A 12,513-nucleotide genomic window follows, 5' to 3' on the forward strand; every position below is an offset into this window, starting at 1 on the left:
GCAAGCTGTCCCACAGGGTAGAAGCCACATCAGAGAAAGCTCTAGCACCCTTGGCTTTGAGTCTAGATCTGCGTGTAGCTAGCAGATCTTAGCGCCCTGGCTGGGACATACAGCTGAATAAGGTTGCTCAAGTCTGCATCATGCAGCCTATATATCATACAAAAATGTCTCTTCTAGTAAATCTCCTAAGTGTTTCGATTTACTACGGTGACGTAGCTGCCAAAAAACATTGCTTCTTTCTTTCTTTCTTTCTTTCTTGCTTTCTTTCTTTCTTTCTTTATCCTGATCTTGGGTTAGACCTCCACCCACCGCTGTGACGGACATCGGAGGAATGTAAGTAAGTAAGTAAAAGTTTATTTATATAGATGCTAGAATGCTACCCACCCCTCCGCCCGCCCTCACAGACACAGGAGAAACATGTTACTTTATATACAGATTGAGAGTTTTCGGATCTCTTACGCTTCCTGGTTGGAGAGCTCGATGCTGTGGCAGAACTTTGATCAAATTGTGGTTTGCTGTTGTTCTAGACGTCTAATAGAGCTAATATTCTAGCTTTACTTTAGCTGATTTCACTAAAATCTTCCTGAATATGTAAAAGATAAGGCTGGTGTTTCTGCTCTGTTTTCTATTTATTATCCTGATCTTGGGGTCATCACTAGTGATGTGTCGTTCGCGAACGAATCTAATATTTTTAACGGGTTTTAAGTGAATGATGAAAGACGAGTCCCTGTAGAGAGCCGTTCATCTTGTCTTCCAGTAACCACCCCCCCACCCCAGAAGTCTGCAAAGCGTAGACCTCCACCCACCGCTGTGATGGACGTCGGAGGAATGCTACCCACCCCTCCGCCCGCCCTCACAGACACCGGAGAAGCACGTAACTTTATTCGAAGGTTATAGGATGCAGAAACCATTTTGTTGTTTCTGTTTCCTCTGAGTCTGTTTTTGAATGTTTAGCTGGAGGTTCCTCAAAGTCCTTTGTAATATTTAAGGAATTTTCTCCATGGATCTGAGAGGCAGAAGAATCAGATACAGATTGACAGTCTGATCTCTTACGCTTCCTGGTTGGAGAGTTTGATGTTGTGGCAGAACTTGCATCAATTTGTGGTTTGCTGTTATTGAAGTCGTCTAATGGAGCTAATGTATCAGCTAAACCTTCGCTGATTTCACTAAAATCTTTCTGAAAATGTAGAAGATAAGGCTGGTGTGTCAGCTCTGATTCAAGGAGCTGGGATTCCAGCCTGACCTCCCCTGAGGTAGGACCCTGTGCTTCCTGTGGGTCAAACTTCAGGCTCCTTTCGTTAGTCAGGACAATGCTGTTCGCTTTCTGATTTTCCATTACCATCTGCCGTTTGACAGCCTTTCTGTTGGGCTGTTTAGACCCTGTGTTTGTAGAGTCCTGCACATCGTTCCTCTGCTTATTGTGGTCCTGTGCGTCTTGCAGCGTGGAACACGTTTCAGCCTCTCCTTTATGGAAATCCTCTGCTTCCAGTAGCAACTTGTTGAGGTGTCTCATAGCTGCGTTTAGCTCATTCTGCAGCCTGGACTCACTTTCAGTTTTAATGTGAAGATTTTCCTCTAAGCTCTTACAAGAAGCCAGTAAATTCTCTTTTTCTTGGTTCAAATTTTGAGTCTCGTCTTGTCTTTCCCACTTTTCTTGAACTAGTTTGCAGTGTAACCTCAAAGTCCGATCTTCAGACTTACGATATTTGTCCTCCATAATTTTGGTAGCCTCCACTTGTGCAGAAAGTGCTTCTTTAAGGGACTGAATTTCTGCACTCTGCCGCTAATTCAGAAGTGACAGTTCAGTGTTTTTGGACCGAAGGATTTTGTTATCAGATTGCTCCTTTTCCAAAGATTGTCCAATTTTCTGGCATTTAACCTCCAATTTGACGCCTCCAATCCAAGGGTCACATCATTTATTTATTTTCACATATTTCCTATTTCCATCATCACTGATTCCTGCTGTTGGGCGTTTTTATTTAACATAAACATTTGAGCTTATTATCAGCAGATCACTTTCATGGCTAAAACATTCCCAATCAACTTCTACTGATCCCAAGTACAGGGAAAAAACTTTCTTTTGCAAAAAAAAAAAAGAGATAATATTTTAATAAAGTGCGAGTGGTCATTAATGTCTCGAGGAAGCGCTGAGAAGAGACCCGAGTAATGTCCACATCTGGTGTCACGCTTGTGGAAAAGCATGGGTCTGTTTTCTTAATCATTCATGTCATTTATAAATAAAACCCATGTTACCCACCATGAGGGATTTTTACATTTTCTCTAAACTTAATATGAAATCAAACTACTCTATTATAGCAAATAGATATTTTGTTTTGTCGTCGTCTTAATCAGTAAAATAACCTCAAAGTGTGCTGGTTTTGTTTTGCTAACAATGAATAGCTGAAGAGAAGAATAATTTCTATGTACATTATCTCCTAATTCTTTTGCATTTTTAGCAAACTCGATATAAAAAAAAATTCAATAAACCAAACATGCAAATAAAATCTTTAAAAGATAATTTAAAAGGTCTTTCCTTGGATAAACATTCATTTGATTGGAATGGTTCATAGTAATTAATTCACTTGCAAAAAATATCCAAGTTTGCTTTTCCTATGATACTGACTGGCGCCACCTATGCTCCAAAAAGTGCTTTACAACACACCTAGGTCATCTGAGTACATAATTTTTAACAGAAAGTGTTGTTAAAGTCCTTAGAAAAATATTATTAATAATTCAGAGCATAGTTAATGCTGGAGAGAAAGAGAAGCACTTATTAAAGCCGCCACTAAGATATTGTCGAGGCAATTTGGGTGAAATCTTAGCATTTCAGAGCCAGAAAAGAAACAAAACAAATAAATTCAATTAGCAGCAACATAATTATTATTATGAATGTGATGGATGGTGTTACACCCCTCTGTGGGCTCAGCTAGGAAGGTGAGGGGAATAAACATAAGATGGACCAGTATAACGAAAAGTGACCCTCGTTGGGGAGAAAAAGGCTTGACCAAGCAAAACCAAACTCAAAGTGTCCTTGTATTTTCAAAGGTTTTATTACAAAAAAAAAGGAACCAAAAGAAGGGCCAAAAAAACCCTTACCTAGGACTTGACTAAGTTAACCTTAATTAACTGAAAATGACGGGAGGACCAACCACTCCTAAAATTAATCTCCTTTATTTAAAAAGGGAATGAAACTCAAAAGGGGAAAAATCCCACCCTTCAATTAAATAAGGTTTGTCTGAAAGACAAAACCAAATACTAAATTAACTAAAGTTGCCAAAACAACTTAAATAGCTCAGGAAACTGAGACTTCAAAAGGGGAAAACCCCACCTGGTAATTTACCCACAAGGTGGTCTAGCAGACACACCAAAACCCAAAATTTACCAGTTAACTCAAAATAATGTCCCAAACACTCAAAATGCTCTAAAGTCACAAAGACAAGCTGGTTTACACCACAAAACCCAGGAAACCACCAACGGGGAGAGAACACACGTTGCCTCTGCAACCACAAACATTTCTCTCCCCTGATGAGCTCCAGCTGGCCGCTTTTAAAGAGCCAGTTGATGAGATGAAAAGTCCCAGCTGGCCGTGACTGCCGCTCCGGCGCTGTCCATGGTCCTGAATGAAGGACAGCATCCCAAGGCGTAGCTGTCCGTGGTGCTGCGCTGCTGCACAGGGAACGGCGCGCAGCACACCACTGGTCTTCAAAACGGCGGCGGCCGTAACATCCCCACCCTTAAAAGAAAAAAGGGGGGGGTGAGACAAAGAATCAAAACCATACCTAAAGTAAGACACCACCATCTTTTTTCTTAAAAACCAAGATACATTAAAACTTAACAGTATCCTCCATTTACACAACCAGGGCATCCCACTGACTGCCTATGGGGGAGCTTCTCTAACTCAACCCTCACTCTTCATGCGGCCGTAACAGATGGAATAACAGAAACTTTCAGTTAAATTTGTGAATTAGTCCAAAAACAATATAGTTAAATCTTACCTGCATTCTAAATAAATACCGTTAGGTGAAAACATCAGTAGGCATTGAGTTATTGATAAAATCCCTAACAGCCAGAATGGAAGAAGAGCATGCTGGGTCATCCTGGACCTGAGCCTGTTCTGTGTATTTACCTACAGGATGCAATAAATGTCTACAAGGCTGAGTTTGGACCATTACATCTAAAAGAAAACATACAATCAGTGATTTTTTTAAATTGTTTACATTAATATACAAATTTTCTACGTATTAACCTCACAGCAAATAAGTAGAACAATATAATAAACAGGCTTTAGTAGTTAAACAGGCGTTGTGCACACAGGTGCTTTGTGTCTCGGTGCTGGTGGTATCTAGGTCTCAGAGTTCCTGTCCTCCTGCCGTCTTCTGTTGTCCTCAGGATACGGATTGATGTTTCCTGATGATGAGGGAGGGGCAGTATGTGGGCTTCAAACTGGTCCTGGATAACAGTGGGAGACCTCCGTTTTCTCTGAGACCAGAGGGTTGGTGAGATGCAGATCTTCTCTACCTCATCTAGAAACGGAGTTGGTTCAGGGAAAACTTTTCCAAAGACCAGTTCCATGATGTCATCGCCATATTCTGCAATGATAGACGATAACTTTAATGACATATTTTGTTTACAAGCAGCTTTAGGAAAGTTGTTTCTTTAGCTTTCATGTTTATAGTCCCGTTTGTGTTTGTTCACAAGTTCACTTTGCTGCAGTGACTTCATATTCTTACAAATGTAATAAAATAGTGACACTAAAATTATACAAATGATTCCTTATGAAAGGAAGCTCATTAGAGAGCAGCGCAGACAGACTTACTACATGCTGCAGCTGTTTTTGTAGGCCAGCTGCTGCTGAATTTGGGGAAAGTTATTCTGCACACATCCAGATCAGATGGTCGATTACAGAAAAAAATGTAATTCAATAATTTCTAAACAGACTAAACAAGTAAAACATCAAATAAATCACTCTGCTGTCATCAGACGGAGTGATTCAGGGGGTGAGGTGTTCTTAATGATGAGGGTGGCTGAGGTGTGTCATCACTCACTTTGGTCTGGTCCAGACCGTCTCTTTACTGGTGAGTCTCCTTCCTCAGTAGGTCACGTGAAGCGCCAACATCTGAACGTTCTGTGTTCCTTAGAGGAGAAGAAAAGTAACATTAGCAAGCTGGCTAAATTATTTTTTACTAGCATCTCAAGGACTTGGAGAAGCAGATCTTCACGTACCTAAACATCAGACCAGTTTGTCCCAGCTGAGCTCATCAGGGCTTTAGTCTGACAGCCTGTCAGTGAAACACGGCTCCAGCCTTCTGGATGTGGACTCTAAAAAGCAAAGGAGCATTTTTACTTTTGTTTTAATTATTTTACAGCCGATTTTATCAGCTTTCCGACGCTCACGCTCATACAGACGGTGAGCTTTGCTGCGTCTGACTGATGCAGAGTTAGTTTTTATATCTGCAGTGAGACAAAAAACTAACCTCACTTCACTCAGAGATCGTTCTTTAAAACTCTATTAAATCCACTGTGTTGACGCACTTTAATGACTTTGTCACGCTGCATTTTAGCTGATATGGGACTTTATTTACTGGATGCTAAGATTACATCACACTCATGTAGAATAACACACAGGCTCTCTGCTGTTACAATCAGTGGGAGGTTATCATCTGGTGTAAAAGAAGGCGTTGATCAGAAATCACGTTTTATTCCACGAAAATCAGCCAAATCCACATTAATCTGGGTGCTAACTTTACTAGCATACTGTGCTAGCGATAGCAAGCCGGATGCTAACGCTTTAGTGCTGCTAATGCCCGTAAATCTAAATGAAAGTTTGTCGACATTTTAGAGTGATATGAAGCTTACCGCTCTGCTGCTGTGTCCCGGTGCTGTCACATTCAGATAAAAATGACTCCTTTTAGATAGATGAAGCCCTCAGTACTTAGCCACTAGCCTGGAGACAGAACGAACGAACCACACGCACGCGCGCGCGCACACACACACACACACACACACACACACACACACACACACACAAACACACTACTTTTTCTTCTGTGTTTTTTTAGCAGTAGTGTCATCAGCTCCTGGGTTTAAATACTGCCACACCACCCTTTCCTTAAAACGAGCAACAGTTTTGAGCTGTGTGTGGCTAAAATAACCAGACATTCTGCATTTTTCCAATAGGACTACAAAAAATCTTAGCGAGAAGAAAAAATGGCGGATTGGCTCTGTGTTTAGCCGAGGGCCATTACCATATTTGGTAGTTATCCTGATGAAATAAATTACTGATGTAATAGATAATGTGAAAAACTGAACGGGTGGACAAATATGCCCAAAACTTAATTATTAAATATCTAAATAGCAACTCCAGTGAATAATATAAGCCTTTTTGCTCACTTAGACACTTAAAATGTGAAACACACTGTGTTAATGGATAAAAAAGTGGGTTTTTCATGTTATGTCTCCTTTAAACCAACAAATTGACACAAAACTACAAAGAAAGATGAGATTCAAGCAAAACAAACTCGCATGTCTTGTGAAGAACTCATCCACCTCCTCTTGGACTTTGCGCTGACATTCAGGATGGAGGGCCAGCAGGTAGCAGGTGAAGGCTAACGTGTTGCTGCTGGTTTCATAACCTGCCAAGAGGAAGACGAAGGCCTGACCCACAATCTCCTCCTCAGTTATCATCTTTTTCTGTGGCCGCTTTGTGGGTGACTCCTCTGGGCGAGGATGGCTGTTTTCCAGCTCCGAGGCTGATGGTTGTGTCTGCTGACTCCTGTGATCGTTCTCATCAGTCTGTTTTTCTGTGTTGAAGTGCTCCAAGGAGGCAATATCCTGGCCTGTTCGAGCGTCTAACATCAGCTGAAGGAAATCTCGACGCCTCTGTAAAATATTCAAGTAGAATTACCAGCATATAAATGGAAGATATTTTATTAAGATCATTTAATGACACTTACCTGATGAGGAGGCTGCTCCTCTCTTTGCTTTATGATCCTCTGAATGATGTTGATAAAGAAACCGTTCATTTGGTCTCGCCTTTTATTTGGGAGGAATCTTGCAAGAGGGGAGAAGATGGCAGGAAAAGCAACTGCACAGACGCAAACAAAGATGTTGTACTTCCGAAAAGGTCAGATACAAATTTACACACACATACACACACAAATAAATGACATACTTAAAAATAACATGAGAGGTCTGAAGAAGGAGAAGGAAAAAAACTGCTGGGCGTGGCGGACAAACGGGTCGTCTGGGTTGTTCTGTGAATCCACCTAGTTGCCAAAAGCAACACTGGCAATAACGTCCATAGTGAAGCAGCCAAAACACCTGAAAAAACGTCAAATCCCAATAAAAGATACTGAAAAGTTAATTTATTTATTACCTATGTCGACTCTGACGTTACCTATGGATGTCGAAGGCCTCTCCTGACTCGGCGTGGACATTCAGGTTGTTCATCAGTGCATCAGCAGCTGTGTTGATGAGGGGAGCCATCTGCGGGAGAAACACTAAATTTATCCCGAGCTATCGGAGGATACAACAATAAACTAATCCTTTTTAAATGAGCCACTGATCAAATGTACGCATCTGAAGTACGTACACAAAAATGATCACAAAAAGCAACTGTAATGATTTAAATTACATGTTATTTAATAAGCCATAAGATGTAGGATTCCAGAGCAAATATGAAATCCACCTTATGGATCTGTGAGGTTATTTTAAACCGGATGATTAGATGACAGCTTCGTATTCACTCAGACAACAGAAGAGAGAGAGTCGAGTTTAAAAGTTAGGAATTTTATTACTAACAAATTAAAACTAGACTAACTTTAAACACTAAATGTATGGTGTAACTAAGGTGGATGAGACGGTGAATGGGGTGAGGTGTAATGTTGCTCAGAACCAGCAAATTCGAAGAAGCGATTAGTTCTGATGGGAACTGAAGGTGATGTCTTCGCGTTAAGCTTTGGAGATTCATAAACACATTCAACGCCATTTTGTCGGCCTACATACCCAGAGCAGAAGTCCCCGTTAGATCAGGAATGTCGAGGTCCAGCTCGACCTTTTCTGGAACTGAAGCCGGTAGGAAAAGCAGCGGTTGCCGACCAGTCCAGTCTGTGAGATACTTCTGGGTCACGACAATTTTGTTGGGGTCTGGTGAGACCCAAACCTGGGTCGTGATGGTTCAGCTTTTATTCTGAAAGGAACCGTTGCGTGGTTGGTAAAATGCAACAGATTTATCCAGCTTGTCATTGGTTCTTTCGGTTGAAGAGGAAAGTTACGGATTGGCCACTGCGACAACTTCTCTAGAACGCTTTGAACTGGCGTTTGAGATGACGTGGGCAGTTTTACACTTCGGATGTTTTGGTTTATGGTCGAAAGAAAAACACAGATTTACCAAGCACCACCAAAACCACGCCTCCGTCAGATCTGTCAGATTCTGATTGGATCAGTAAAACAATGCATCATGTCTTTTAACGCTACGTGAGATCAGTCCTAGTGGAAACATTTAAAGTCATATTACTTTTATATTCTATAGGATTATAATAAAGTAATTAATATTTTGATTTAACAGATCGGTCACATCTTATTTATTGACTAACACTTTACTTGATTAGCTTTATTAAAATAGAGTTCTTTGATTAATTAAAAGAAAAGAGTTCATTCTTCTGTTGAGCTGAAAAGAAGCAGGTTAGAAGCAAATGCATGAGACCTTGAGGCCATATCTCATGCAGACTAGTCCTGTGCAGAGGAGAGGGGGAAACAGTCATTTCATTCTGTTACACAACTTTAGAACCAGATCATGCACAACAAAAGGATCGGTAAAACCTTTACAGCTAAAATGTAGTGCATATTTTAGGATATAAATATAAAAAGTAATAGTTGTGATTCTTGAGTTCAGTAAAAATTATGAACTAAATGAAATGTAATCAACTGAACTAGGATCTTTGTCCTTTCTTAACCTGAGCGGAGTCTCACTTCTTTCATCTTTGCAGCACTAAAGGATGGAGTCAGGATGCTCCGAACTCTTTTCCACTGTTCATTCCTCAACATGTGCAGAGAATCTGTCGTGGGCTTGGTGGCAAAGCGAAATTTCTGCACAGAACACCAGGAGAAATTAAACTGAAGCTTGTTTTAGATGCATGAACAGCAGCAGTAATCGGCTGATGCGCTCACAATTCTGTTGGTGAAGTTGCTGAAGTCTTTAACCATCACTTGTCTGAGCATATCGGGATCTGCTATCACCACCACGGGTCTCCGGCCCAAATAATACCTGAGAAGTTCATCTGTGTCAGAAGTGACTCTTCTATTAGAAACTGGTGTAAAACGTATTTTTCTCTTACCCACAAACTCTGCCGTGTGTGTTTATGATATCAGTGAGAGGTTTGAAAAAACCCTGAAAAGGACGGACAAAATGCATTTTAGAGACACAAATCTAAAAATGATCAGAACAGACAAAATAAGGTTACAGTAAAAAGATCATGACAGTATCAAATCTGCATCTGGCAATAAGAAAAAATAGATAACATAATGATAGCTATACATTTTCTTTCCTTCCTTTGAGGGGATATTACCTCACGAAACATGAAAATGTTGCCAAAAAACGGCACTGGCTTTGGATGTTTGATTCCATGACGAGAGAGGACCGAGAAGGGATAGACTGAATACCTGCAGACAAAAAAGCAAAAGAATATTGGAGGATTATACCTAAAAAGTGGAAGAGAACAAATATTAAAGTGTATTTCTCCTTTTTGTTTGGAGCTGCTGTCTGTCTTTGCCAGGACGCTTGTGTTTAGCTATTATAAATCACAGAGTTTTAACACAAAAGTCTTGGCAATAGCTTACCAGTAAAAAAGGCAAAGGAAAACAAGAAGCAAGGTGAGTGTCACAGAAGTTCTACTGAATTCCACGTTGAACAGGCTCAGAAAGCCACCTGCAGTTTCCTCCATGGTGGAAAACATGCCTCAGTTCTTTAGGATCAAAGTTAGGAGATCCCTGTGGACAACAAACAGTAATGCTTATTAATGTGTAAGCAAATATTTGTGTTTAACAAGCTAATTTATTGAGGTGCTGAAAAAAATCGACAAGTCTGAATCGGGATTCTTATTTATAAAGATTCAGAATCAATTCCAGGAACTCAAATGCTTGGCATGTTACAGGTTTCAGATGCACTTCTGTATGTTTATTTGGTCTTTAGGAGAGTTAGTATTCCATTTACTTTTGCGGTCCCATAAATTGGGATGATTTATTTTTGAATCTGCTCATAAGTGGGGACTAGAATGTATTTTTTTTCCATACTCAGAAATTTTATTTTCTAAGTTGATAAGTGAGTACTCAGGATTACTCGTGTTTATTTGAAGTTATTGATAAATGAGAGAAAACATTTTCCTTTGTAAGAAATCTAAGGCACTTTTTTTAAACAGGTTGAGAACTCAAATGTTAAACTTGTTTCCACACATACTTAAAAAGTATTTGACTGTATTACTTTCAAAGCTACTGTTAGGTAACTAAAGATTTGTTATATTTTACAAGGTAAGCAAAAATAAATGTTGCCTTTTGGTCAAAAGATTGTTTCTGTTTACAGTTTTAGAATCACTTTAGTTTACCTTGTAAATTAGCTTTTTTTTACATGACCAGTTTAAAGTAAAATAAAATAAAAATTCCCATAGCATTAACTAACTTGCACAACAAAGTAGTTAATCCTGGAACTGACACTCTTTGTTAATATTGATTGTGAATCGATTTAATCGAGAATCGATTCTGAATCGAATCGGTACCCCAAGAATCGGAATCTAATCAAATCGTGAGTTGCTCGGAGATTCTCATCCCTACTAATTTAGCCCATAAAAATAGAATAAGCACTTAAAAGATTACATTTGTAACAAAAACACATTTCAGTAATGTCCCATCTTGACCTGTTTGTGTCATTTTAACCAGAAAAATACGTTTAGTTGTTTCTCTGAGCAGTTTTTTTAATCCTTTTGTGTTTGTTCCTAACGGCCTCAGGGTGATTTTACTGGAACTCTCCAGCGTCATTGTTCACTTAGCCCAAATACCACATATTATGGGAAGAAAACGCGTTTTATTCAATATAAAACAAGCAGGATTTAAATTTTATGAAAGATTTATCTATCATAGTTTGTGTAAAAACTATTTGTAGCTAGCAGCTGCTACCATTTACTTATGCATACCTGGAATGCAGCCTCTCCGCCCCTGATACGGCTGTTTTTTCTATATCAACTGTGCTCCATTTATATTTCAAAGGTCAAGTTTAACGAACCAAATGAAGCAAGTCCATAATAAAAAAAGTGCAGCCCCTAACGAAACTGCGTCCAAAGTAAATATTATGAAACTGGTTTCTTCTTCTTCTGCTCCTTTGGTCATAATCTATTTGTGTTCAATGCTGCCACCATGTGGCCAGAAGCGTAATGACATGGCAGACGTGATTTAAACCTCTCTTAACTAGTAGGCAGTTAATCTATGTATTATGAATTATTTATAAAAAAAAATCTATATATTTTTTTCTATTGTACGTGCCTGTGTGCTTTACAGTTCAGATAGATGGCCTCTGACATAAAAACAAAATGCCACTGTTATTACATTTTTCAAAACATTTATCCTTTTACAGCACGTGGGTTTTTGGCACACATCATTATATGAAATACTTTTTATAGCTCAGAAAGTTTTTTATACACAGAAAAAACAATATGTTATTTTAAGGTGCTTTACTTAATAATAATAATAATAATAATAATAAATCATAACAAATAATAATAATACATTTTATTTAACAGCGCCTTTCAGGACACCCAAGGACAATTTACAACAATGGTGAAAAATAATAAAACAAGATAAACAGTACAGAAATGTGTAAAAACACTAGGATGCTACAAATTAAAACAATGAATTAAAACTATGTGGTAAACGCCTGTGTGAAGAGGTGGGTTTTGAGTTTTGATTTAAAAAGTGCGAGAGAGTGAGTGGTGCAAAGTACAATAGATCTTACTTGATCTATTGTGGGTTTTACTCAATGCCTGAGGCTGTTCCACACTCCTAAACTGTAGGTGAAACTCTAAACTCTTACCATAAAACACAGGAGTCTAAACTAAAACATGCATCAGGCTAAACTAAAACAAAAAACATTTTATTTTTAAAAACACTTCATTTAGATTTTACCATGTTATCAAAATCTCAACAATGACTTGGTAATGTGATTAGGACTGGGGCAGCAGTCGCTCAGGTGGTAGAGCGGGTTGCCTCATGATCGGAGGGCCATGGGTTCGATTCCAGCTCCCACCAGAGGCATTCCGCTGTTGTGTCCTTGGGCAAGACACTTCACCCAACTTGCCTGCATTGGTGGTGGTCAGAGGGGCCTACGGCGCCAAATGGCAGCCTGGCCTCTGTCAGACCGTTCCAGGACGGCCGTGGCTACAAAGTAGCTCACCATCACTAGCAGTGTGTGAATGTGAGAGTTCACGCAAGCGTCTTTGAGAGTCCTAATAAAGCGAAATATAAGTTTGA

At 39.4% G+C, this 12,513-nt stretch overlaps 1 protein-coding gene across 1 annotated transcript; it reads right to left on the reverse strand.

Annotated features, from left to right (window-relative positions):
• Positions 1-2,815: 2,815 nt before the first annotated feature.
• On the reverse strand, positions 2,816-11,363 carry LOC107372820 (thromboxane-A synthase). Its single transcript, XM_070547234.1, is given in 14 exon segments — positions 2,816-4,589; positions 5,046-5,133; positions 5,224-5,319; positions 5,857-5,944; positions 6,519-6,879; positions 6,954-7,084; positions 7,172-7,320; positions 7,397-7,485; positions 8,971-9,087; positions 9,169-9,265; positions 9,336-9,388; positions 9,567-9,660; positions 9,838-9,987; positions 11,184-11,363. Coding segments are annotated over 10 exon segments (1,212 nt in total). The 5' UTR covers positions 9,954-9,987; positions 11,184-11,363; the 3' UTR covers positions 2,816-4,589; positions 5,046-5,133; positions 5,224-5,319; positions 5,857-5,939.
• Positions 11,364-12,513: the final 1,150 nt, after the last annotated feature.

Source organism: Nothobranchius furzeri, chromosome 18, assembly GCF_043380555.1.
Source record: "Nothobranchius furzeri strain GRZ-AD chromosome 18, NfurGRZ-RIMD1, whole genome shotgun sequence".
Classification (NCBI taxonomy): Eukaryota; Metazoa; Chordata; class Actinopteri; order Cyprinodontiformes; family Nothobranchiidae; genus Nothobranchius; species Nothobranchius furzeri.